At 51.0% G+C, this 26,964-nt stretch overlaps 1 protein-coding gene across 6 annotated transcripts; it reads left to right on the forward strand.

Annotated features, from left to right (window-relative positions):
• On the forward strand, positions 1-25,794 carry STX2 (syntaxin 2). Of its 6 annotated transcripts, none has more exons than XM_035016805.1 (10): positions 1-2,472; positions 5,396-5,470; positions 7,849-7,948; positions 13,615-13,689; positions 14,934-15,007; positions 15,544-15,652; positions 17,263-17,336; positions 17,447-17,584; positions 19,581-19,691; positions 24,521-25,794. In XM_035016805.1, the coding sequence occupies exons 1-10, from the start codon at positions 2,338-2,340 to the stop codon at positions 24,596-24,598; spliced, it is 969 nt and encodes a 322-aa protein (XP_034872696.1). In that variant the 5' UTR covers positions 1-2,337; the 3' UTR covers positions 24,599-25,794. The 6 variants fall into 6 exon arrangements, with proteins under 6 accessions (XP_034872696.1, XP_034872702.1, XP_034872697.1 ...); XM_035016811.1 differs by lacking the exon at positions 24,521-25,794 and adding an exon at positions 21,371-22,804; XM_035016806.1 differs by having other exon boundaries at positions 2,376-4,482.
• The last annotated feature ends 1,170 nt before the right edge of the window (positions 25,795-26,964 follow it).

Genomic DNA, 26,964 nt, shown 5'->3' on the forward strand with positions numbered 1-26,964 from the left:
CCCTGGGATCATGACCTGAGCTGAAGGCAGACGCTTAACCGACTGAGCCACCCAGGCGCCCGGGAAGAGATTTATTCAAAGTTAGACCGGTGCCTCAGAATTGGAGGGCAGAATGTGCCGCCTGATCTGCTGCGGAGTGGAACCAGGGACCAGCGAGTAATGCCTCCGCCCAGCTCACACCTGCTTTGTCTCAGCCCTGTGTGCATCTCTGCTTCTTGTCCTCTGTCCTCTCCACCCTCTCCTCGGTCTCCTCCCCCTTCTCTTCAGCTCCGTCACAGCCCTGATGCACGAGCTGTGAGAAGGCAGGTGGTGTGCTTGCTGCCGGGACACTTAGGCAGGAATGAGCTAAGTACATTCCTGCTCTGCGGGAAATAAAGCAAGGTGGTACGTGGCTGTGGGTGGGCTACTTGGGGCCTGAAGGAGAAGAAGCCAGCGGGGGGCAGGTCAGGGCAGCTGTGCCCCAGCAGAAGGCAGCAAGCCCTGGGGCTCCTAGGTGGGGACAAGCTGGTGTGAAGGACAGAAGGAGGACTAGTTTGTCAGTGAGCGAAAGGGAGAGAGAAGGAGAAACCTTTAAACACATCACGGGGAGAAAGAGTCAAATTGCAGAAGCATCTGTGCAGTATGATTCTGTTGATGTAAAGTCTAAGTACCTGTAAAAGGTATTTGTGTGATATTAACAGTGGAGACAAGTGTTCAGTGAAAATACAAAAATGTGAAACGTGAAGTTGGGGCGTAAAGCATAATAATATAAAAATAGGAAGAAGGCGCATTATGTATAAATGCCAGGAGACAGCTATGTAGAGGAGACAACCTATATTCAGTTACAGGCACTTTTTACTTAAGTGATTTAAGTTAATGTTTTCTAGCAGCAAAGGTACAACAGCTGTATATATTTAAAAAAAAATGTAATTTATGTGCCCACAGTTACTATCTGTGCAAGGCCCTCGTGTCTCTGCACGTGGAGGAAGAAGCCAGTGTTTTATCCAAGTTTGGATTCTACTAACTTGTGATAATTCAGCTTCTGTTGAAATCTAAACAGTGAGCATTCCAGGGACGAATTATTCGTGTCTGTGAATCAGTCCCCAAGCATGGACGCTGCTCAATGTCTGCTCCAGACAACAGTGGTCACACACGGAGAATTTCATTTTTTATATGCTACTTTGAAGGAGGCCTCTTTTAAAATTTAACAGAAACGGAATGTTGATGTTTGAATGTTTATCTTGCACTTTGACACTTTGGAAATCAAACACGTCACATTGGAGAGTGTTCCCACTGCTTTTAGAAAATGCTTTGCCATGAGTCGTTTTGTTATTCACAGTAAAGCCACGGTCAGGCCTCGGTCAGGGCTCGGTCAGGGCTCGGACTCCACTGTCCCAGCGGGAGGGACTGAAGGAGGTGCTCCCGAGTAGCAGTGTTCTGTCTGCCATCTCTCGGTTTCCCTTTCTGAGGAATGGAGAACCTAAGACAGTGATGGAGCCTATCTCCAGTTACCTGATAATTTTGAGAATTCCCGTTAGAAATAAGAAGTAGAGGTAGAGGTTGTAAAATAAGGATAAAGACGGGAGACAGTAGAGAAAATGCATTCCGAGTCCTCTGGCTCTTTGCTGGCTGCGGGCAGAGGGCAGTCTGTCGCCTGCAGGGCTGGCTGGAGATGAGCGCCACGCGGGTCAGAGGGCGGAGGCCGCATCGGGCTTCCTCGGTCTGGTGTGCTGGTGGCCACCGCACGTGGGGTATGGTCAGTGAAAGTGTGGCAGTGACATGATGTGCCCCCCTGGGGGCGCGAGGTCGGGGACCATCGCCCTGAGCACTGCGGTGGGCCGTGGGGTGTCCCCTGAAGTGGCAGCCGGAGTTGTCTGCTGCATGGGGCCACGAGCGGGCATCTCCTGTGTGGGATTTGCCTGGGGTGACCTAGTGCGGTGGGGCTGGGGGCGCAGGTGAAGCAGGACCAGCTGCGGGGAGATGGTGGTTGAACCACGCGATGGATGCATCCAGGGCTCATTGTAGTAGTCCTGCTTGTGTGGCTTTGCGGTGTTCCACAGAAAGCGAACCAAAGCTGCCGTGTGTGAGCCTACAGTTACTTTCAGAACAGTGCGACGTGAGCGGCCCTGTGAGAGTCCGGTGGGGCAGGTGCTCTGGGCCGCAGGGAGAACCGCCGCACTAACTCCTAAATCAAGTTCACGTCTGTTCACGGGAATCCGGCCACGTAGGTGATGCTGTTTCATTCTGTTGTTCTGACTCGAGCTGGACATGACATAACCGTTTCCTTCTGAGACCCCACGGCGGAGAAAGGAAGACGAATACCCACCGGGAAGGAGAGTGATACAGGGCCCAGTTAGGATGAGTGGGGTATGGCATACACTCTGGAAGGCGAAGGGTGAGGCTGCTGCCGGGAGTCGGGCCGAAGGCCTGGTAGCTGGGCTCTGTCTGCAGTGGAGGACCTGTGGGGAAGCTCCTTCCTCTGAGGCGTGGATGGTGAGTATTTAAGAGCAAGGGCGTTAGGAGTCAAATTGACAAGGGCAGCCCCTCTGTCCTCAGCGCCTCGGCCTCTTCCTGGTAACATGGGGATAGTAGACTTAATGGGACCATTGGCTGAGTGTTGGAGCTGGAGGTGAAGGGCAGCCCTTTGTGCTCAGAGTCAGCGTGGGGGAATTGTTGATGGTGAGCTTCGTAAAGTCCAGCAGACCTGGATTCACGTCCTGGCCCGGCACCGCTGTGCTCTGAGCACTTGAGCACGTCCCTTCGCCATGTGGTTTGTGTTCCAGTGCGTGACGTGGCCACGCGGACGGGGCCGGGGGTGGTGGTTGGTGAGGGTGCTTCCCGCAGTCCTGGCTCTCCGTAGCCGTCAGCAGCGCTCTGTCCCCTCGAGGGTCGTGGCTTCCCTTGGTGTCTTTCTGCAGCTTGCTTGCCGATGGCCGGGTTAGGTGCGGCTTTGCTCACGCCTGAGACTAGAACGATTGGATGAAAGCCCTTGTCCGTTGACACAGCCCTGTGACAGAGAGACCCCTTTGGTCACACAGGTGGACGGAAGTGCTTACAGCCCGTCTCTGAAGGGGGTGGGGCCGGGGAGCCCGTGTTTCGCAGACCGGAGGCAGAAACTTGGAGGTTCAGGCGCTGCCGGGAAGCAGACTGGAACCCACATCTGGACGACACTGTTTTCCTGCTGACAGTAATGGGAAAACCGTCTTGATCAGCGAGGGAGGCCAGTGCAGGGCAGGCAGGCCTGACTTGCTGCGTCAGTGTCCTCGGGCTGTCGGAACAAAGTAGCACAAACCGGGGGCTAACACATGGCAGGGGGTTCTCCCAGCTCTGGAGGCCAGAGGTCTGAGAGGGAGGCGTGGCAGGCCCGTGCTCCCTCGGCACGGAGGGGGGCTCCTCCCTTGCCCTTGCAGCTTCCGGTGGGGCTGGCCGTCCTTGGGGGCATCCTCGTGGCCCTCTTCCCCTGGGTGGCTGTCTTCTCTTGCGAGGACAGGGGTCATGTTGGGTGAAGGACCCTGCTCCAGCATGACCTCATCGTAACCCGCACAAACCCTTGTTCCCACCGTGGTCCACATGCTGAGGCCTGGGGTTAGGCCCTCCGCGTCTGCTTTCTAGGGACACAGTTCAACTCATAATACTTGTCCTGTTAATACAGACAAACCAAACATTGTCAGCACGCATTCCAGGCGCCTTTCTCAACAACTGGTGTTATGTGAGAGCAAGGTGGTGGCTCAGTGTAACTCAGGACACTACCGGGAAGCCCCCACCCTGGGGAGTCGGCCAAGGGAATAAATAGGGTTAACGGAGTGTGTGGCCACGCCTGAGAGGAGCCAGCGGGCCCCTCCCCAGCCCAGCGAGCGAGCTCGCCAGCAAGAGGGAGAGTGCAGGCCCATGCCATGGGGTGCTCCTGCCTCCCCCTTGCCGACTGCCCCGCTGGTCCGCCCTGCTCGTCTCTGCGTGCACCGTGTCACCCTGCGGCCCTGTGACCCTGCGACCCTGCGATTAGGGCTTCCTCACATTCTACAAACCACTCCTCTAAGTGAGTGCTTCCTCTCTATCTCAGAGAAACCTCTCTTTTCCCTTTGCCTCCGCTAACTGACGTGGCTTCTTTTGGCCCAGAAGAGGCCCCAGGCTGAGAGGTGACATCTAGAGATCTCCTCAGCGTGGTGAGACATTACTGTTGACTCTTAGGCCGAATCTTGCTTTCACGAGGGCCCTGGACGGTGCAGAGGGAAGTCTTCCTATGCTTTCCTAAACATTTACTAACTTTGCAGATTTTTCTTAGCTAAATTTTAGTAGAATTTTGTCTCCCAAGTTATTCGTAGGCTGTAGATCAGTAAAGCTACAGTCCAGACTTGGAGTGGGTGAAGACTTCCATTGTGCCAAGGTTCTGAGAATTCCTGAAACCCACGGCCACCTCAGCTTGCCCAGGGTTGGCAGTGCGCGGGCTCATCCAGCGTGTCCTCACGGAGGTGGTTCAAAGCCGTTCCCTCCGCGGTCTTTCTGGCAGGTTTCCTTTCCTTTTCTCTTAGTCCCGCCCTCCCCGCTAGGGGATGCTGCATACAGGCCTTTGACGCGGGCGCTGAGCTCAGGGAGCGGCCCCCGGGCTGGGCGGGCGGGGCTCTGTGCTGAGCCCAGCGGATGCCGCCTTCCCAGGGCCGGCTCCCACCCATACAGAGTCTGCCTCCCCGGAATGTGGCTCTTTACGCGGGGTCGCGGGACCAGCAGCCGCACCAGACTGTGTTAGAATGTCCTAGTGTTCGGAATGCCCCACCCTGACCTGCTGAGTCAGAGACCCAGCCTTCCCATGATTCTCATGCAACTCAAGTCTGAGAACTGCCCTAGAATAGTCTTTGATGGGATTTAAATGTTCGGAGCCTGACTGCTGGTGTAGCGTCTCTGTGGCTCTTTCCGTGGTCAGGACAGTTGCTTTCCTTCTTCCTACTGACTGTTGCCTTATTAAAGTGCTTGTTGATTATTTGTGGGGCCCCTGGGAGTTACTCACTTAGGGAAGAATGAGGAGCACCAGCTACTACATGTGCAAGTTCCTTGAAAATTGTGTGTTTAGCAAAGTTAGCCAGTGGTGTCAGTGTTTTTTAATCTTTATAGAAAATATGCAGTATGAGGGTTTCACTTCTTGAGGATAAACTTGCTGTGTCCTGTTGACCTTCACGGTCACTGAGTTCTGGGAAGTCCCGCCATTGTTTCCAGGAGGTGGCCGTGCTGCCCCCAGGGCTGTCCGCTGCTTCCGTCCTGCCCCACCTGCGCCCGGGGTCCTCAGTGGGCAGGGCTGGTCCTCACCGACAGTGCGGGCTTGTCACAGCCCTGCGCTCTAGCCACTTGCTTCTCTCTTTCACCGTTCGTACCTGTGTGAACATTCCTAAAATCTGAATTTTCCTTTTTATATTTTCCATTTTAGTGTAGAAAAAATGATGATGGGGACACAAGTGTTGTTGTTGAGAAGGACCATTTCATGGATGATTTCTTCCATCAGGTAAGAGCCATTCGATGAAGCCCAGCAGACTTTCTTCTTTAAACACAGTGTAACTGCGTGTGTGTTATATTTGGAAAATACTAAAAGTAATATTTTAAAAAGTCGTTTTTGATGACCTAAGTTCTCTAGAATGTTTCGTGCCCTGAACATATCTGGTAGCACTGAGCCATTCTTCATGGAAATAGGCTTGGGGAGGGGTTGGTGGGAGTGGTGGTTTGGAGTCCTGAACCCCTGTCCTCCCCAAGGAGGAGCCTTACGCTCCCGGCTTGGGTGGGGCTTGGCGAGGCACTCCTGGCGGTGATGCGGAGCTGGGGCCGGGTGATAGCGCGGAGGAGGAGGGCTGCCTCCGGGCGACCGGCCAGCCCTGTGGTGGGTCTGGGTCTCACAGGTCCTTGCCCAGCACCGGTGGCGTTCTCCAGACTGAGGGCCGCCTGGTCCTTTGGAGAGTGGCGCAGATCTGGTTCTTGGTTTCTGGGGGCCACGCGCCGACCCGTGTTGGCCGTGGAGCCCTGGAGGCACGAGGGTGGTGCCCGTGCTTGGGGGCGGGGGGTGCTGGGGTGCTGGGGGCAGCAGAGTCCAACTGGAGTTCAGGTTTTCACTTGTTAAATAGTTGTTTCCTTTCACAGTTAAGCTTTGTGGAATGACTTCTTAGACAAATAGACAATGATGTTGTTAATACAAACTTGTCTTTAGAGTATGGCATTCAGATCTTAAATATCACTTAGAACATCGTAAAAGATAGGATTTTGCACCTGGCCAGTGCCCTACCGGGTGGCCAGGGAACGTCCCCTTTGTGAAGATGATTTGTAAGGGACAGAAAGAGACCCTGCGCCGTGTCCCTCCTAGCTATCGGTGGGAGTGGGCACCACGCTGATCGCGGGCTGCTGGGAGCGTGACAGCCCCCTTTCCTTTCTGGGCCACACTGGGGCCGCTGCCAGAGAGACTGCAGACCTCTGCGGGGGGCCAAACCGTGTCTTTTCTACTTGGTGACCGTTGTGTACCACGGAGTTTACTGCAGAAACAGCACTTTCAGGATGGCTGGTGGAGCCGCCGGCCTGTGCACGGAACCCAGAGTATCCTGCGTGTGTTTATGCCTTCATGATGAACTAGCAAACATTTAAAAGAATTAGCTTTTATTTTGTGCATTGTTTTTACATGGTTAGTAATAATATTAAAGTCCTACAGAAATTGCGTGTGGATGGAAATCACCTCCAGGCCCAGCAACACGGCCATTCGCCCTTCTAGGAAACCAGAATTCTGTGTTACCCTCTCCTTCACACTTGGTTTTCCAAATGTGCCTTGGAGCTGAGACCGGGGGCCTCTGGGCGGCCAAGACCCCTTCAAGGAGTCCACGTGGTCAGGACCATTTTCATAGTGATACGAAGTTGTCTTTTCCTCCATTCTCTCACGAGTATGTGTGAGGACTGAGTCTCTCCTTGCTACTGTTAAAAAGAAGCACAACCCGAGTGGCTTCCCCTGATGGGCATTCACCATCGTGCGGTTCCAGCCAGACCTGAAATGAGCCTGCTGGCGGGGCTGGCTCCTTTCGGAGGCTCCAGGGAAGAAGACTCCGGCGCGTTGGCTCTGTAAGTGCATCGCTCCAGCTCTGCCGATGTTACCACGCGCCCATCTTCTACATTTAATCCTCTCGCCTCCTTTTTATAAGGACTCTTGTGGTTGCTTTGGGGCAACTCAGACAATCCAGGATAATTTCCCATCTTTAGACTCCTAACCCCATCTGCAAAGTCCCTTTCGGCCCTGTAAGGGAACACTCGCAGGTTTGGGATGTGGACTTCTGCCACAACATGGAATGATCTTATAATTACTATTTTGAAATGAATCAGTAAACATTTAAGCTATTTTTCCAGTGTGGTAATTATGGATACGTGGATCCATTTGGGCAAATCTCGCTGGTGAGTAACTTACATTTTGAAACAAGTGTTGAGTAGTTTAGATTATGAAAGATAGAAACAATGACTGGCGGCCTGGCCCCATCGGCCACAGACGCCTCCCCACATGGAGGGTTACTGCCGGGGTAGCCTCGTCTACCTCGACCGTGCGGAGCGCTGGGTGCGTGGCCGTGTGCCTCCAGTGGACGTCATCTGTGCTGACACTTGGGTCTCGATTGTAAAGGTTTTTACAACCTGATAGGTTTTGTTGGTGAATGTTGATTGATATCACCTTAGTCATGGGGGTATGGATCTTAACACGGTACTTTTTTTTTATCTTTCAATTAAATAATTATCAGTGTGAGAATGGAAAAAGGCTGTTATTTCTTCATGTGGTAGTTATTCATTTATCCTTCCCTTTTTAGGTAATGGAAAGTGGTAGCAAATCTGAATTTGCCACAACAGTGAGGCTGTTTGTATCTGTCCTAGGTTGAGGAGATCAGGAACAGTACAGCTAAAATAGCTCAGTACGTTGAAGAAGTAAAGAAAAACCACAGCATCATTCTTTCTGCACCAAACCCAGAAGGAAGTAAGTCATTGGCTTTAAAAACTGTGCTGCCCTCTCTCTCCTGCTGCCTGGGAAACAGGCCTCAGCCCTGACTGCACACAGTCGCGTGGGGAGCTTGTCCTAACCCCGGAGGCAGGCAGGCCGCCCCTCTGTTCGGATGCACTTTCTCTTCCTCTGCCACTCTCCCTGCTCACGCTCTCTCTCTCTAAAATAGAATAAATCTTTAAACAAAATAAATGAAAGTTAATAAGAGACTGAGTTGGAAAACAGCATTTTTAGGGCAGGTAAGATGAATCTGGATAAACCAGAGATTGCGAATTGGAATCCATACATCATTTTGGGGAAGAATTGGTGTCTTTAAAATACTGCATTTTTTAATCCATGAAAAGGGTCTGTCCCTCTACAGTTTTCATTTTCTTTTTTTTTTTTTTTTAAGATTTTATTTATTTATTTGACAGAGACACAGTGAGAGCAGGATCACAAGCAGGGGAAGAGGGAGAGGGAGAAACAGGCTTCCCGCGGAGCAGGGAGCCCGACGTGGGGCTCGATCCCAGGACCCTGGGATCATGACCCGAGCCGAAGGCAGACGCTTAACGACTGAGCCACCCAGGCGCCCCCAGTTTTCATTTTCTTTAATCTCTCTCGGTCATGCTCCACAGGGTTTGCTGTAGGGACCTCACACATCCTGCACTGTGTTTCTTAAAAGGTGGTGGAGGTCTTGATGTTAATGTAAATAGTGTCTGCTATAAGCTTTATTTTCTGTTTGTTTCTATGTCTAGAAGTACAGTGGGTTTTTATACGTTGACCTTGTATCCCTGTTATCTTGCCTAATTACTTATTAATGCTGTTAATTTCTGTGTAGATTCTGTTGGATTGTCTCTGTACCTAGGAATGTCATCTGTGAATAATGACACTTTTCCCTTTGCTCTGTGCTTTCTATTTTTAGTGGACTTATTTCAGTGACCTCTGATACGGGGTTAAGCGGAAGTGGTGATGGGGACACTTATTCTCAACTTCAGAGGAAAGCTGAAGCAACTTTTTGTTAGAGGATTATTTGGTATAGCCTTACATTGAAGAAATAAAGATACTACATTGGAAAAGAACATGTTCTTAATTTTAAGATTTTGAATGTCTTGTAAAATAATGCTTTGACCCTCAGTAGATGCCTTATCTTATGGTTTAGAAAAGCGTTTCCCAAAATGTGTTCTGGAGCACGAATGTCGTCAGCTAGCCTATGAAACAGGAGGTGTGTCAGCTAGTGCCTTTGGGAGCCTTCTTATACCATATTCCCTCTTGGGAAGTTACAGTGTCCTCAGTAATAAAGGCCCTGAGCAGTCCAGCTTGAATAAAGAAACCTGTTTAACTTAGTGTAGTGTTTCGCACATTTATTTGCCCACAGAACTTTTTATGTAACACCTATTAACATCTTAATTCTTGGGAAAATTGAATTTGAATAAATATTAGCATGTTTTTTTCTTTTGGATAATTTACTTCCAAAGAATTATGCAGATAATACTCCTGTTTGAATACATGCAGAACTCTTAATGCTTCACAGTAGTCCCTTCAGGGCTCTAAATAGACCGATTGCTCTGGTCTTCTGTCTGTTTCATGACAGAGCGTGAACCGAAACGGGGGAGGCAGTGTCCAAGTGCTCACTTAATTGACCTTTGAAAACAGAAGTAGTTTCTCTCCTGCGGAACTGGGCCCGGGGGGGGCGGGGTTGGGCGTCGCAGAAGGCAGCGGGCTGCCGGCCCCTGGGAGGGCCAGGGGTGCCTCGGCGCTGTCCCTGCCGGCTCCTGGGTGGGCTACACGAGGGGGGGACGGGGGCTGCCCAGCCCTGCCAGCCCCAGGGCCGTGCGGTGCCTGAGCACAGTGGCCACCAGGTGGTGCCCTGTTCCCGGGCCGGTTCCTGCTACGTCAAGGTCCTGGTGCCGTTAGACGTTGTCTTCAGAGTTTTAGTGTAACGTTTCCGAATCGCTGGGAAGGTTGCGGTGATGGTACAGTGGGACTCACCAGTGGTCCACGTTCGCCACGCCGATCTGTGTGTGCGCAGACACACTGTGCGGGCTCTCGTGTGGGCTACGTGAGTTCCGCGTGGGCTGTTATTTGTGCCGACTCCTTTCAGAGTGACCGCTCCGAGATTAATCTCCGAAGAAGGACACTCCTGCACGCCGGCGCTGGTCCTCTGACCGGGGAAGGTAACGCTGATAAAGTGCTGTTGCCGGACGTGCGGCCCGTTCTCGTCTGAAGCCCCGTCCCGTGAAGCCCTCCGTAGCTTACCTCTGTTTCCCTCCTTCCGGGGTCCGGGCCAGACGCACGTGCGCGGAAAGCTGGGGGGCCGATGCCTTCACGAGCTGTAGCGTCTCGTGCTGCGTTGGGCCTTTCGTCGTGGGGGGAGCGTCCCTCCTGCCCCCACTGACGGTCGTTTGTGTCCTCGTGGCCACTTTGCGTGAACAGAGCTCCCCCGTTTGCCTTGATTCGTGGGTGTGGGAGAGGTTTCCCCACTGCTTCATGTTGATCTTCCATAGCCGTGTGCCTTATGTGTTTCTCTCATCTTTTATAAATAAAGTATTACTGGGTTTTGTCTTTTTTCCAGTCTGATCATTTTTTTTGTCACTAATTGATTTTAGGCTCTTGGCTAGAATTAATGATATAGTGAGGTGGACATTCATAATCATACTTGTTTTCACTTTTCTTGCTTGTTCTCTGTTACTTCTCTCTTTTCAGGCTTTCTTTTGGATTGGGTTTTAAGAATTGTATCTCCTCTGGTCGCCTGGGTGGCTCAGTTGGTTAAGCGACTGCCTTCGGCTCAGGTCATGATCCTGGAGTCCCGGGATCGAGTCCCACATCGGGCTCCCTGCTCGGCAGGGAGTCTGCTTCTCCCTCTGACCCTCTTCCCTCTCATGCTCTCTGTCTCTCATTCTCTCTGTCTCAAATAAATAAATAAAATCTTAAAAAAAAAAAAAAGGAATTGTATCTCCTCCATCACTAGCTTATTTATATGTACTACTTTCTTTTGTTATAGTCAGCGTCATCTAGAGTATAGTGTGCATTCTCGATTAAGGTCCAGTAGAAATCTGTGTTTTTACTACTTCCAGGTAACACAAGGACGTTAGGAAACTTTAACCCCACCTATTCTTGTACGCACATATTGCCGTACGTATATAATGGGTAAAAGCAACATAAATGTTTGTATCCTGAACGTCCATTCGGATCTCCCCACATGCATACCCATACCAGGGCTCCTTATTTTTCCTTGGGTCTCACAACTTCCATCTGAGGTCATTTCTTTCTAAAAAACACTCTTTGTTCCTGCTTTTAGTAGGGAGCATGCAGTTGTCTGAAATTTTCCATCCGTAATCTTGTTCTTTTTTTTTTTTAATGTTTTATTTATTCATGAGAGTCAGAGAGAGAGAGAGAGGCAGAGGGAGAAGCAGGCTCCCCGCCTAGCAGGGAGCCCGATTTGAGACTCGATCCCAGGACCCTGGGATCATGACCTGAGCCGAAGGCAGACGCTTAACCATCTGAGCCACCCAGGCGCCCCCGTAATCTTGTTCTTGGAGGATGTCTTCATGTAGGAATCTATTGGGAAGTAAATTTCTTTGATCATCTTGAAAATTTTGAAGTAATGTTTCCAGTGCCCTTTTTTTTTTTTTTTTAAGTCAGCTGTTGAATTGCAGTTTTTAAGATACTTGGTGTTTGGTCTTTGGTTTAGCGATTTTGCACTGCTGTTTCTGGATGTGGTTTTCTTTCTGTTTGTGCTGCTTTTCCTAAGTTAGCCTCTTGGATCCCAGGATCTGCACCTCTGGCTACCTGGGCCCTTTCTCCTCACGAGCCGTCCCTGCTCCGTTTCTTGCCCTCCCTCTTTGGGGGACCTGAAATATGTGTGTTCAGTCCTTTTCCCTGTGCCCTTGGCTCCCCTGCCCTCTGTTCTGTTCTCGCCCCCATCTCGCCGTTCTGATGGGAAGTCTGTTTGTGGTTCATCCGCAGACCGTTCTTCACCCATTGAATTATTTCTGGGTGAGATATTTTCAGTCCTAGAATTTCACTTGGTTCCTTTCTGTACTGTCTTGATTTTCTGACAAAATTCTTCATCTTGTATTGCACCCCTTTGAACATAATGATCTCTCTGTATCTGATCATCCACTAACTGGTGCCCCTGGGGGTCTGTGTACCTCGACTAGTTCTTTGTTTGCCTGCCTATTTTTGGTCGGGCCCTGGGCTTTGTGCATAAAAGCCTGTGGCAGTAATTTGAGTCCTAGGATAGTATCTTCTTTTCTAGAAGATGATTTTTAAACATTTCTGACAGATGGCCAGGGGCAGCAGCAGTTCTGGGTCTAGTTTAGGAGGGTTAGATGAACCCTGTCACAGTCCCCTCCTCCGGGGCAGGGCCTTCAGTGTCTTTGCAGCTCTCCTGTCCTCTCCCCTGCCTCCAGCTTCAAGCCGCTCCAGTTGCTGGCTCCCCTTTCTGGGTGTCCTTCTCCTGGATTTCTTACCTGACATTTTATTTTTTAAGATTTTATTTATTTATTTGACAGAGAGAGACACAGGGAGAGAGAACACAAGCAGGGGGAGCAGGAGAGGGAGGAGAAGCAGACTCCCCGCTGAGCAGGGAGCCCAACGCGGGGCTCGATCCCAGGACCCTGGGATCATGACCTGAGCCGAAGGCAGACGCTGAACGATTGAGCCACCCAGGCGCCCCCTTACCTGACATTTTAGCTTTAAATGCCTCTAAGCAGATTAAAAACATATTTTGTCCAGCTTTCCTGGTTCTCAGCAGGAGTGTTGATCGCACCACATCCTTTTCTCAGTGGTTCGAAATGCTCCCTTTGCCAAGGATACCCTTATGGCTCTCTTCTGTCGCTTGAAGGGATCAGATATGAAAACGCCTCTTTCATTTCCCTCACGAGCACCTGAGCCCCTGCCTGCCTGTGTGAGCAGGGAGTCCGGGATCTCCTCGTCCTGGAACAGCCCAGGGCTTTCGTATCCAGAGCGGGGAGTGCTCCTGGGAAGTGCCAACTGGGGGACGGGGCTCTGATCCACCCCAGGCTCAGTCCTCAGTTACCGAGGCTTCTGTGCCCACCCCATGGCTCATAGTTGTTCCCCAAGTCTGCCGTGCCGTGTCCTCAGCTTGGCTGCACACATTCTCCTGCTGTGTGTGCATTTTCCTGTAGACTCCCGCACTGCTCTCCGTCTCCAGACGCAGTGACCGGGTCTGGGGGTTAGCCTCAGCCTTCCCAGGGTGGGTACCAGCACTCCTGTGAGGAGCCTGCTTCGATTAGGTAGAGGTGAGCACAAAGGAGATCAAACACGTGGGAGAATTTCTTTCCAGAATACGATTAAATTTCTGCTTCCTTTCTTAGGTCTAGGTGTTAGCGACAGATTCATTGAACTATTTTATCAGTTAATTGCTATAAACCAGCTCTTCTCAAATGCGGGTGGGTGCACATCACAGTCACCTGGCGGCTTGTTAGGTCGGATTGCTGGCCGCAGGTCCCACACTGAGTAGGTCTGGGCGGGGCCCAGGAATGTGCATTTCTCCCAGGACCCCACCTGGTGCTGGGGCTCCTTGGTCTGGGAGCCTCACTTTGAGACCCAAACACCTGAATATTCACCAAGAATATTGTTCCATTTAAGTTTATTGGGTATTATAGCTTAGATGCCTTTTTTTTTTTTTAATTTTAAAGAAATAAAAGAAGAGCTTGAAGATCTGAACAAAGAGATCAAGAAAACTGCTAACAAAATCCGAGCCAAGTTGAAGTGTGAGTTTACAGCTTTGGCTGCGTGTAATGGGTGATGGTGGCGTATGGGTAATCTTGTTTCCTTTATACTCTCTTACTCTTGACATTTTTACAAGTCAGAACTGTGAGCGCTATGAATTATTTGTATGAACTTGGGAGTAGTAGCCTTTACATTACTCATTGTTCTAGAATTCTTAAACTACTGGCTCTGAGGACTGCCCACAGGGAGCTAAAGCTAATGGTTGTTAATCCGCAAATTTAGGACAGAAACACGAGTTCATATTCATCAAGGTTAATTAAGCATTTGCTTATAATAAATTGTTAATTTCTCATAGAGGCCTATTTTTATGACTTTTTTTGCTGAATTGCAGATACTTGAGAAGGTTAATAGCTTTTCGTACGAATCTCCAGTTCTTCTTAGTTTCTTAAATTTGCAGGAGTTTAGCTTCCGGTGCTGGAGGTTTAGCTCCAAGAGGTAGTTTCTGGGAGGTGTGGGCATAGAGGGAGATGCTGGGAAGACACGCTTTATCTGATTGTTTAAAAAGAGCATTCAAATCCAGGAAATCTCTGCGGATCAGGAAGAACTTTTGTCAGGGAGCATTTCAGACAGGTGGGGGCAGGGAGATGATGGCCTGAAGCCTGTGGCCACACCCTTCAGCTTTTTGCCCCCGGGGCTCCCGCCTGCCCAGGTGGCTTCATCAGCACATAAGTCAGTGTATTGCAGAACAGAAGGATTTTCACCCAAGAGTACAACCACAATGCCATGATTATATCCAGTTATTTATTAGGAAATATCCCATCAGAATTTATGCTTCCCCAGTGTTCTTTGAATTTCTTTTTACAGCATGCTTGAACTGGGTTCCAGATAAGGATCATCCCCTGGGATTGGTGGCATGTCACTTAAAGTTTTTAAAACTCAGACTCTCCTTCCCTCTTCCCCCCCTTTTTTATTTTGGTTGGAGAGACCAGGACATTTGTCCATCAGACTTGGCCATGCCTCAGGGTTTGAAAGCTCTGTATCTCCTGTAGATGGATGGTTAAGTTCTCCAAACTCCATCAGTCAGGTGATTTCTTTTGTTTGTTTTTCTTTTAAATGTTAAGATAGAACATCTGGTTTTATTTTGTGGTATTACCAACGATGGATATCATTATTGAGATCCATAAATTGATGAGGAATTGATAAGAAAGAAAAACATTTCGAGGTTTGGCTTGAGAAACCTCTGTTTTTTAGTTTAAAAGGTGACTCTTTTCCTGTCTGTTTCCAGCTATTGAGCAAAGTTTTGACCAGGATGAGAGTGGGAACCGGACTTCGGTGGATCTTCGCATCCGGAGAACCCAGGTTTGGTTGTCCGCCTCATCCAGACTGCAGCGATGAGAAGAATAGGTCTTTTTACTTCTTTCAAATTGAAAATAGTTCATCTTTATGTCACATTAATCCTTACATCTCTATAGATGACCTCCTTATTATGAAGAAAAAGTGTATTCAGTCCATCAACAGAGTTCTGCTCTGAAGAGCAATATTATCTGAATTATCCGAATCCCTGGAGGGTGGGGGGGTGAGGTCCTTCTAAAGGTTTGTGGTCCAGGCTGCTCCCTTCTGCTTGACAAAGGGGGGCCCAGTGTGCAGGCCAGGCCTCGTCCAGTAAGCCGGGACCCACAGGCGAGCTCGCATCACAGTGTCCGCGTCTGTAAGGTGGGTTCGCTGGTGGCGCTCGTGAGGCTCTCAGTCCGGGTTCTGTCGCAGAGTTGGCTGCGGCTCATCTCACTGTCTGTGTGAGGGACTCCCGTAACAGGTGCAGTTTTCCTGATGTCATGTTTTGTATGTCACTTTCAGCGGAAATGATCGTTGTGTATTAATTTCTTCTGTGTTAATAGCATTCCGTACTATCTCGGAAATTTGTGGAAGTTATGACAGAATATAATGAGGCACAGACTCTGTTCCGGGAGCGGAGCAAAGGACGGATACAGCGTCAGCTAGAAATAAGTGAGTAAAGGAAAATGCTATTTTTGTAAAAAAACATATTTTTCTTAAGGTCTGACATCAAAGTACTGTAATTTCAGAATAGTTATTCCATCTTTATTTTTTGCCAATATTGCAATACCTAAAACCTTTTCATGACTTCCTGTTCATTGAATCACCAGAACTTTTTCTTTATTTACATCCTTTGGAAAATCCTTGGTGAGTGGACTTTAAATTACTTCCTAATCAGCATTATTTTTGGAGGGTTAATCAGATTTGGAAAACTTTCAGCCATTATCTCCTCAAGTACTTTTCTGTTGCCCCCAAACCTCCGTGCCCCGTCTGGGGAGACGGTCTCTGAGGGCTCACGGTGCTGTGTGTCTGGCGAGCAAGCGCGGACGGCCCTTTGCTCCAGTCTGCCTTGCAAGGACCCGTGTGGAGCCATCAGCCTGGGACGGTGGGGCTTGGGCCTCCCTCCGGGTGGAGGGCACTTTGCTGACCGCATAAGGGTCCGTCCGGTGTGTCCGCTCCCCGTCAGAGAAGACCAGGGCTCCTCAGCTGTGGCATGAGCTCACGACGGGCAGTGCGCACCTCCCCAGGGACCTGGGGAGCCCAGAGTGGCTGCGAGTGTGAACCTCATCACATGGCATTTCAACATCTTGACAGAGACACAGTTATACAGCACCCCAGTGACGTGTGAAGAGTACAGGTCAGCGGCTTTGGTGGGTCGCACAGCCGATTGTAGAACATTCGTTGCCCCAGAAATGTGCACCCACCATCAGTTGCTCCCCGCGCCTCTTCCCTGGAGCCCCCGGCAGCCACCAGCCTCTGCCAATTCGCCCGTTTTGGACACTTCACATACATGGAATCATGCAATTTGGGGTCTTCTGTGACTGGCCCCTTTGACTTAACACAGATGTTTCGAGGTGCGGCTGTCCCGCCGCCTGACTGAGGCTCCATCGTGCGGACGGGCCGCGCGGGGCTTACCTGGGCCTCAGCTGACGGACGTTTGGTCATTTCCACTTTATGACGATATGAATAATGCTGCTGCCAACATTCACTTTAAATGATATTTTAATTATTATGACAGTCATTTTACTTTGTCTTTTGTGGCACAAATTGTAAAAAATAAGAATTACCAATTGAGTTTTTCCAAAAACCTGTGAATGTATTTCATAGAGAGCATTAATATATTTAAACTCAAGGAAAAATACCAACAGCCAACACATAACAAGTGTTAAAGCGTCTGATTCTAATTATTCGGTCTTTATTTATGACTTTCTAGTCTATGCTGATAACATACCCTTTATCTGTAAGCCAGAGTTAAACTTTTAGGAAAACGTGTGGCACAAAATTACATATGATGTCCTCCTTGTAGTTGTTTCTCATTCATACTCGTTAGATTTTATGATTCATTCCAGTTATGAGGTTCTACATGAGAGTTTCCTGATTTTTCCTGTTTCTTAGTCTTATGTCAGTTTCTCTCAACATTAACACTCTTCTAAGAAAATACCTTTGAAAGGTTAGAAAAATGTTTAAAAATGTAAACTCAGGTTTTAGTTGCTAACTTACGGTTGAAAGAGTCGTTTATAAATGTTGGCACGTTCTGAGTGGAGTTTGTGTTCGTCTTGCAGCTGGAAGAACCACGACGGATGATGAGCTGGAGGAAATGCTGGAGACCGGGGGCCCTTCTGTCTTCACGGCAGACGTGAGCATCCGGGAGGCCGCGGCTGCGCGCCCACACGTCCCTGCCTGCACCTCATTCCCAAAGTGGCCCTGAGTTCATCAGTATTTCTTTTTTGTGTTTGTTTTTCAAAGATTATATCAGATTCACAAATTACTAGACAAGCTCTCAATGAAATTGAGTCTCGTCACAAGGACATCATGAAGCTGGAGACCAGCATCCGGGAGCTGCATGAAATGTTCACGGACATGGCTATGTTCGTGGAGACCCAGGTAACTGCACACATCTCCCCATCTCCAAGCGGACAGCAGGCATTTGTGAAATCTCCTATCGGATTCCCGCGTAGCCGAGGAAGCCAGCATTTTGGATCCAGTCTCAAAATTCAGAAGTTGATTGCAGTGTTGCTGTGAGACAGGGATGCTGGCAATGGCTTCCACTTTCAACAGTGAGGGACCGGCTTCCTTAAATTCTGTGTGTCCACGGGACAGCCGACTAGGCCACCACAGGCAGACTGTTGTTCAGGGAGATTTTTAGTGAGACGTACAAATACTGTGCTGGAACTGTAAGCGAATGGGGAGATAGAGTCTCACGTGTGTACATCCCCCTCTGTATAAGCATAGTTCTGTATCACGCACATGCGTGTACGTATATGGCATGAACTCGGCTCCGTAGAACAGTGTTCGCAGAAGGAAAGAAATCTACCAAGTAAAATAACAGTGGGACTGTGGGGGATTTTAATATTCTTCTCTAAAATACATGTCTTTTTAAGTGTTCTATAAGGAGCATGTATTAGAATGATAATTGGGAGAAACATTTAAAAGAATAAGCCCTAAATCTAGGGGGCCGTCCGTGACACAGCTAGAAGCCTGTGGTCACTGTGTGGTGGTGTTTCTTGTTTGTCCAGTGACGCAGGCGGGGAGGGTGTGGAGGTTCCCCTGGGAGAGGATGGAAGGAATGTAGACAATTCCTCACAAAATACAAAATCCAGTGTCCAATACAGGCTGGTGTGTTCCGACTCCTGGGACCTGAATCAGGCCCTCCAGGATGTTTCCAGTAGGGAGCGAGGCCTGCACGCGGCCGCTCACTGATTCAGGGGTCAGGATTCGGGTGACGCCCGCGCCGTGGGAGGGTCGGGTCACACATCTTCGGTAGATCGCGCCCTCACGGCCCTGAAGGCTGGTTTCAGGACCTGCTCTGGCAGGAGCAGTCTGGTGAGAAGTTTCTGGATTGTGTGAGGGATGGCAGGAAGTCCATCCTTGTACGGGATTCATTCTCCATGTGTATCACTGACCTTTGAAGAACACTTTATTTTGAGGACGTTTATCATAAACTGGAAAGCTCAGGTACTGTGGGATTGGTGGGAGAACCCAACAGCCCCGGGACGGCGGGCGGGGGCTCACTCTTGTTGGCCTGGGTGGAGCCCTCGCCTTCCTGCGCCGGGAGTCTGCCGGCTTCGAATTTTCAGGGAGAGTTCCGAAGGGAGCCGCTCGGCAGTAGGGACCCTACGTTGTTTCTGTGATTGTGAAAGATTTTCGAGTACCTTAGACTTCCATCGTGACGGTTCTACACCAGGTGTGTCGCGTGAAGCTCCCTCAGGAAAAGGGCTGCGTTCTTAGCTTTGTGTCCAGTGCATGCTGTCGCCTCCTGTCAGGCCGCGTGCGCAGTCGGAGCCCCGGGCGAGCTCGGGTCTGTGCAGGCGTGAGGTAACCGTGCGCCGTTTTCCACCGCTTCTGCCACTGCTGCAGGGTGTGTCTGCCGTGGATGGAGAGCCAGGGGCCGTGGCCTCTCCCCTCACACCTCCCTGCACTCGCCTCACGCCACGCTCCTCCCGAGTCTCGTCAGCTCAGCGTCAGACGTACGCTGGTCTTGGTTTTCGGTGTTGGAAGGAAAGCACGACAGGTTCCGCCCGTTAGAAACGATGTCTTGTACATCGTGCGTATGTGCGCGCCAGGAGGGCGTTGGCTGCCCGCACCTTCCCCGGGAGCGCACATACGCGGGCACAGCTCAGAAGGTACCTGACACGCCTCTCAGCAGCCTGTCGCCCACCCCTCTCATCCCTGTTCATTCTTCATAAAATGTGAACTTTGATGACTTTGTCTTGGCGTGTTTACAGTGTCCTCCTCCGTTTGTAAACGTGAAAAACATTCGGTGTCTGTTACGTGCACATTACGTCCACGTGAAGACTTTCTCGGCGCTCCGCGGCTGTCGTAAGATACGCACTCAGGTCTTTCGAAAATGTCCTCTGAGTCTGGAACTTTCTGTTTTAAGGGCGAAATGATCAACAACATAGAAAAAAACGTGGTGAACGCCGCAGACTACGTAGAGCATGCTAAGGAAGAAACGAAGAAGGCTATTAAATACCACAGCAAAGCTAGAAGGGTGAGTCTGGTTTTAAGAATTAAAGTGCATTCTTCTCTTCATTTGGCTTTGAGTGTAGTATGTTGATGTACCCTCCTTACCAGGTAGTCCAAGAAATAAGTAATTCCTCAAGTTCTTACTTCACTTTGAAACTGAAGTGATTGTTTTGCTGAGCAGCTAAAGGGTGTGCAGGTAAGTGTGGTGACTGTGACCCTTCGTGTTCCGTGACCCCACGTTTCTCCAGAGGCTGCTGTGTCTTGGCCATTATCTGGAGGGGGTGTAAAGCTAAGGGGACTGGAATTCTAGAAGCCGTTGGTCACACGTTCTGTGCAGCGAACCCTTGCTCTCCGCTGGGGTTGCTTGCCAGGTCTCTGGTTTGGAGGAAGAAGCGCATCACCGGGACGGGACTGCGGCTGCCGTGGGGCGGCCGCGTCGAAGCTTCGTGAAGGGGCTGTACCGTCCTTACCTGAACCCCGCGTGCGTGTGAGCAAAGCTCTTCTCAGAAAACAGCGACACGACGGCATTAAGTTCTGACTCAGGCACAAGAAAGCTCTCTCCTCATTTCACGGGTGTCCTTGTCCGGCTGCTTGGGTTTCTTTCTGCCCGGGGTGGAGAAGGCCCACACGGAGCGCCCGCCGCGGCTTTCCGTCCCGGGCGGAGGCTGCGCGGGCTCGCGGTGCCCTTCTGGCCGGGGGTTTCCACGCGCTGCGCACGGAGGCCTCAGAAGGAGGCGGCTCCAGGGCGCCGGGAAGAGAGGGAGGGCCGCGGTCTGGGCGCGGAGGCTGCCGTGCCGGCTGTTGGCGGCCTCCCGTAACAGGCGCGTCTGGCCTCCACCGTCAGCCCGCGGAGCTCGGCGCCCTGCTTTCCCCTGGGCGCGTCTGAGCGTGTTCGTCGTCTTTGAGACACGACAGTGGTCTGTGTCATCGCTCTTTAAAATACCCCGGCCCGAAGTGCGGTGATAAGGTCCACGCGTGAGTTCTCAGCCTGCTCCAGGCACACCGAGGGCTTCCCTGACGGGGTCATTAGCAAAGGGCCGGTCCCTTTGTTTCCCTAAGCAGCGCGTCAGTGCAGCGAGAATTTTCCTGGAAAGCTGGTTTTACAAAGACGACAGGCCTCCTGTTAAGCGCGGCCTCCACTGCGGAGGAGGCCTCACCGGACGGTGTCCGCTGCTGAGAGGGGTGGTGCCCGTGTCCGGCCCTGTCGCCATCTGTCCAGTGACATGGCCGAGCCCTGACATCACAGGGCTTGTGCACGCTGCTCGCTCCGCCCCTGGACGGCCCGCTGCCGCATCTGCTCAGACCTCGGCCGTCCGTCCCTGCGCAGCTGCCTGGGCCCTGGGGGGCAGCCGGCCTGGGGTGCTGTGCTTTCTGGGGTGGAGGCTCTCACCGCCAACAGCAGAGGAACAGGCAGCGAGGGGGGCTCACCTGTAGCTCTGCCTGCGGGAACATCGCTGCCTGCAGACTCACCGTCTCACTGGTGGGACCCAATCGCCTGAGTTCTAGCGCCGTTCATCTCCAAACAGTCTCGCTTCGTTCAACTAAAAACCACCGTCTCTAAGAGCTAAAAGCTGTCAAGAATCAGACGTCCTGTGACTTAGATTTTAAAGCAGCTTCCCGTGGATTGTTTTATTTTCAGTGAATGAGGTCTTCTAATGGGGTGGGAAATTACCATCCTGTAATCGGCCTGCTTTCCTTTGACAGAAAAAGTGGGTAATTGTAGCTGTGTCCGCGGCCCTGGCTGCTGTAATTGCCCTAATTACTGGTTTATCAGTTGGCAAGTGAGGGTGTGGATCACGTCCGTGCCCCTGCCAGCCGGCAGCAAGTAACAGCTCATCTGCGGACTGACTTCCCCATTAGCCAGTGGTCAACGCACACCCACTTTTAACGGACTGAACCGTCCTAGCGGCCCGCCCGCGGGGGAGCGGGGCCAGCCTGTCGCCCGGGGTGGCCGTGCCCGGCTGCCTCGCGCCCTGGGCGTTCGCAGGCTGCAGGTGGGGCTGCAGGGGGGGCATCTTTCACCGGAGGCCTCCTCCTCACGTGGCCGTTAGAGCAGCGCGTGCAGCTGTGGGGGGCCCCCCGCCCTCAGGCGCCCGGACTCCGGGTGGCGGGGGGTGGCCAGAGCCCCGAGGCCCTTAATGCTTTCGTGTGCCTTTGGGAGTAACGGCAACAACTGAAGGTTGCTTTGTGAGATCTCCTCCCTGGGGGTTCTGGCGGGGGTCCTGGGGGCCTGGGGTCGGGGCAGAGCTCTCCGGGAAAGCCCCTCGTCTTGCCGGCGGCCCTGTGTTGGCCGCACGTGGTTTTCCCACCCCCGCCGAGGAGAACAGAGAGTGATAAAAGTGTCTTATTTTTGTTTACTGTGCTCACCTTTCTCCAACCTTCAGTGCATTCTGTGTTTTCCCTCTGGTCTCCTGTGCGTTTGGGAGCCTCCGCCCCGCTGGGCGCTCCGGCTGGAGGGCCGGCTGGTGTGCTGTACCCCTCGTCCCGGGCCGGTCGGCCTGGTCCTTCCGAGGGCCGCCGGCCGGGTGCTGCCGGGTGGTCCCGGGGGAGCCCCCTCTGCGGCCGGGAGAGCGAGCTCAGACGCGTGGCAGACACGAGTAAGGAGGCCCGTGTGCTGTGGGCCTGAGCCCGCGCAGCGTGGTGGTCGCGGTCCCCGCAACACTCGATCACTCGGGAAGTTGTTTCAGAATAGGCTCCGGCCGCTGCGTTGGTGGAAGGTCGTTCCTTAGAAGGAAGGAGGCTTAGCACTCTTTTTATTTGGACGTTTATGTGATCCTCACGATGCTGTCCCGTTAGCTCTGCTGGAAAACATGGTGTCTGTGATTTTTCTTCGCTAATGTAATTGCATTTAGAAATATTTTTATAATTGCTTTAAATACACGTATTTTCTTCGTTTTTCCTGGTGGTCATAATATGGTTGGTTGAATGTGGTTACACTAAAGATTTTAAAATTAATCTTTAGATTGGACCCAGGGATGCTGTTTGGTAATGCCATTGAGTACAAGCAGGTTTTTCAGTGTGATTTTGGGGGGAGCAGTGGGCTTATCGTGGGTGCTGGGCCCAGATGCCCGGTTTACCCTAAGGTCTTTATTTTTTTATTTTTTATTTTTTTAAAGATTTTATTTATTTATTTGACAGAGAGAGAGATAGCGAGAGCAGGAACACAAGCAGGGGGAGTGGGAGAGGGAGAAGCAGGCTTCCTGCTGAGCAGGGAGCCGGATGCGGGGCTCGATCTCAGGACCCTGGGATCATGACCTGAGCCGAAGGCAGACGCTTAACGACTGAGCCACCCAGGCGCCCCAACCCTAAGGTCTTTAAAAAAGAACACAGAACAATCCTCGTTAATAAAAACACACCAAAGTGCACACCAACAATTCCTCCGTTTGTACAAATGCAGTGGTTGGTAACTAGCTCCGTCAGCGGCCCTGGTTGCTGTAATTGCTGTGTTTGGCAGAGCCCTCCGGTAGGCCAGGCTCCGGACTGCAGGAGGTAATCCGAGTCCCCACAGCCCTGCAGCCTGGGTGGGACGCTTGATTTCCTGTCCGAGGAGACAGGCAGAGCGTGCCCTGCCCGTGGTTCTTTATAACTCAGAACAGGATGTTCTGACGTAACTCAGAACAGGGTTGGCGCCCCGGGTGCGCTCTGCCCACTGAGAGGAGGGCACGCGTTTGGTTGGAGCTGTTAGCAGGGTGTTAGACGAGAACGGCTGTGGCATCTGGGTTGCAGGAGGCCAGCTGTCATGGAAATCAGGGGAGCACGCCCGCAAGCCAGTGGGGAAGGAAGGACACACGTGCGCGGTGCCGGGCCCCGCAGAGCCAGCCCCCGGGGCGCGGAAAGAGCTCACGTGCAGGGTGGCTGCCTCTCCCAGGGACCCCAGGCGGCGGCACTGGAGCTGAAGGGTGGTGGCCCACGGCAAGGACGAAGGTATCGCAGGCCTAAGGAAAAGGCTGTCCTCAGATCAAGGTGCTGAGCGGAGTTCTCCGGGCCACAGTGCTCACGCCAGGAGCGCGCGTGGGTCTGACGGAGGGGGCCTGAAGGCGGCGCTCCCTGCCCTGTGCCTGGCAGAGCTGCCCCAGGGCCTGGCTGCTGAGCGTCGTCGGGGCCCGCGGTGGGGACGGAGCCGCTGCAGGCTGGTGCCGGCTCCCCCGGCGGGTTTCTCCAGGGCCCTGCGGCACGTGACCTGCGTGCGCTCTGCGGTGGTGCAGGTGAGGAGTCTGCCGTCCGCAAAGAGAACTCCGGGGGGTCGTGCGGGCCCCGGTGCCTTTCATCTAGTCCTCCTCCGCCGGGCAGGTCCCCTGGGCCGGACCAGACGCCTTAAGCCGAAGGTGGTTTAGCTCCAGCTGTGCAGGGATGCTTGTTGCCTGAGAAACAAAGCCAGCTGTGCTCGTTGCCCGCCTCTGGCTGGGATGCGGCGGAAGACGGGTCAGCGGCGTATGGTTTCTCGAACACGTGCACACACCTCAGTGCAAAGACACGGGCAAGTCGGATGTCAGCAAGCGAGAGTCATTTAAAGTTTTGAGAAGATGTGCGGGACGTCCGAGGGATAGCAGCTTATCGTTTCAGTATGATCAGTAGAGAGCATTCGTGAAGGACCCACACGGTGCCAAGTGGACGTGCCTTTCCCTCCAGAGCAAGTCGTCGTCGTCGTCACACCTCCTTTGACTACGTTCCCTTAATTTAATAGACACGTGTGCGTAACGCAGAGCTCTGCCGGTGGAGCTTTCCTTCCCCACCCCTCCCTTTTCTGTGACCTGTAAGACTCGTGTTTTAAACGCTCAGATTTTGTTAAGAAATGACATTAGTGATTTCTTTCTTTTGATACCTTGCACATTAATGTTTTTCTTTATCTTGCAGAAAATGATGTTCATTGTTATTTGTGTAACTGTTTTGCTTGTGATCCTTGGAATTGTCCTCGCAACAACGCTGTCATAGCGACGATGTCCTGAGGGCCACTCTCCTTGGAGCCAGACCACAGCTGCCGCAGGTCCACGCCTCCCGTTCCTTGCCTGAGCCCCAGGCGCCGCGACGTATGGCGCTGGGTGCTGATCTTTTCCTAGCGAAGGCGAGGGGAAAGCTCGACGGGATGCATCGTGCAGGGAGGGTCTGTGAGCAGGAAGGGCGTGCCCAGTGACCCCCAACGTCCCTGGGCTCAGAACAGCACATCGCCGAAATGTAACGATGTGAAACTTAACTCCGTGGCCTTAAAATAAGGAATTATTGAAAATTTCAATTTTTTTTTTATATTTCAGTGTTAAAAATACATGTGAAGTTTAATTAGGAATACTTTGTTAGGAAGCTACTAGATTTCAGGTCTGAGCTTTCCTTCCCCACCCCCTCTCAGCTAACATGCTAATTAAGAGACGGTTTTGTACTGTGTTTAATTCGTGTTTGTTTGGTGTTTGCAACAAAAACGTTTATCGTCACAGCTGTTTTGTAAGATATCTATAATTTTAAATGTTCATAAATTGTTTAATATATTAACATCTTAATTTACTCCATTTTTATATATTGAATATTGCCTTTTGAAAGAGTACTCGTAATATTCATAGAACCAGCTTTGCACAGTTGTTTACAGTCTGCCTTTGGCAAAGCACACGTCAGCTGCAAAGCCCTGGAAAGCCTTTCAAGTGCCTGTTGATACTGATTTGTGAGGTTCCAGTGCACCTGACCCCTCCAGGACAGTCCCCGTTCCTGGGCTCATCTCCACGGCCCGAACTCAGACATCAGATCCTGCGCTGTGAAAGGACACGGCCTCTTGCTTGTTCGTTAGAAATAAGGTCTGTGCGTCCCTGTTTACATTAATGAGGCCTGAGTTTAGGATGGTGAGAAGACCAAGAGTCAGTACTTTCTAAACTCATGGCAGTTATTTCCACACGTTAATTCTTCTAAATGTAAACTGTTGTACGGGGTCCTTAAATGCTCTTGTTAAGTACTTACTATTCTGCTGAACTTCAAAAGTGAATTACCAAAGTTTATAGGAATCTATAGTTAAACATTTTATTGCTCATTCATGTTTTTTAGTATAATAATATGGTTTATTTTTTGACTTGTAAAATGTATGGGATCTCACTAGTGAGTGGGCATTTCGAAGAAAGCTAGTCAAATTGTAAATAAATGTGAAGGATGTTCGAAATGTCACAGACTGGTTACCGCTATCCGCGATTGCGTAAGCCACGCCTGTGTTCCGACGTTGGTTTGGAAACGGATGGGGACGTTTGATTCCGCACAGTAGGTGTGAATGATGTTGAGCAGTTTGGAAACTGTGTTCTGTATGTAATCCAATTATGAATTCCACTCGTTCCTAATGTATGCACTCAGCGGCCTCGCTGAGACTCACATGTGAACGGATGCATGTCGTTTGCTGGCTGGTCACCTGTGCGTCCTCAGAATTACGAGAGGAGCCTGCTGGCTGTCACGTGTTCTTAAAAATCTTGAAATGGCCTGTCAGTGGGGTGTGCTCCCTGACCTGTGCCTACGTCGGAGACACGACTGGAGGGATCATGCTTTGTACTAGTGTGGCTTTTGTGCTCCTGTTTGTGTCCTTATGTCCGTGTGTCCGTCCGGCCCCCGTTCTCCTCCAGCTCCGTCTCCAGGTCATTCTCCTTTCGTCTGAAGGCCTTACTGAATGTGTGCTTTTGTCGTTGAAGTTATGGAAATGCCTTTTGATTTCTGTTTGGGTAAATATTTAAGTCAGTCATTAAATAGCACGTCTGTATGTGTAAGCCTCAAGCACCTGTTTGAGATCAGATTTTTAAAAATATATTTACAGGTTCACTCGTTACTTTTTATCATTTCTTCAAATATTGTATGTTTACATTAAAAAAAAAAACTGCCAGAGAACTGAAAACCAATTTACTTTCTGTCTTGTCATTTCTGGAAAGATTTTTGGGGACATACTTTATTGCATACCCATTAATAAATTGTTCTAAGAAAATTACTCTTACCCGTGGCCGTTTTTTTTTGTATCATAATGTGAGTTCATGATGTAGGGTTGTTGATAGGTTTTGGTTATTTGTGTTGTTATTACGAGCCTCTGTGGCCCGTGTCTCGAGCCCATCTGAGTTCCGGCGGCTCACAACAAATGCTAATTCAGGGGACGTGGGTTACATCTCAGAGTCACTGGCTTCCACTGCTTATGTCCACTCGACAGATTCTCCTTTATTAATGGGGTTGGTGGGGGGGGAGTCCTCCCGCCCCCGGTGCGCTGAGCTGTTTATCCTCTTTCATTGCTTAATCCTCTTCCAGAATTTTTCTTAAGTGGGATTTCCTAAATTCACAACCCTTAAATTCTAACCATA

The sequence above is a fragment of the Mirounga leonina genome, unplaced genomic scaffold (assembly GCF_011800145.1).
Source record: "Mirounga leonina isolate KUSES-001 unplaced genomic scaffold, KU_Mleo_1.0 Mir_171, whole genome shotgun sequence".
Lineage (NCBI taxonomy): Eukaryota > Metazoa > Chordata > Mammalia > Carnivora > Phocidae > Mirounga > Mirounga leonina.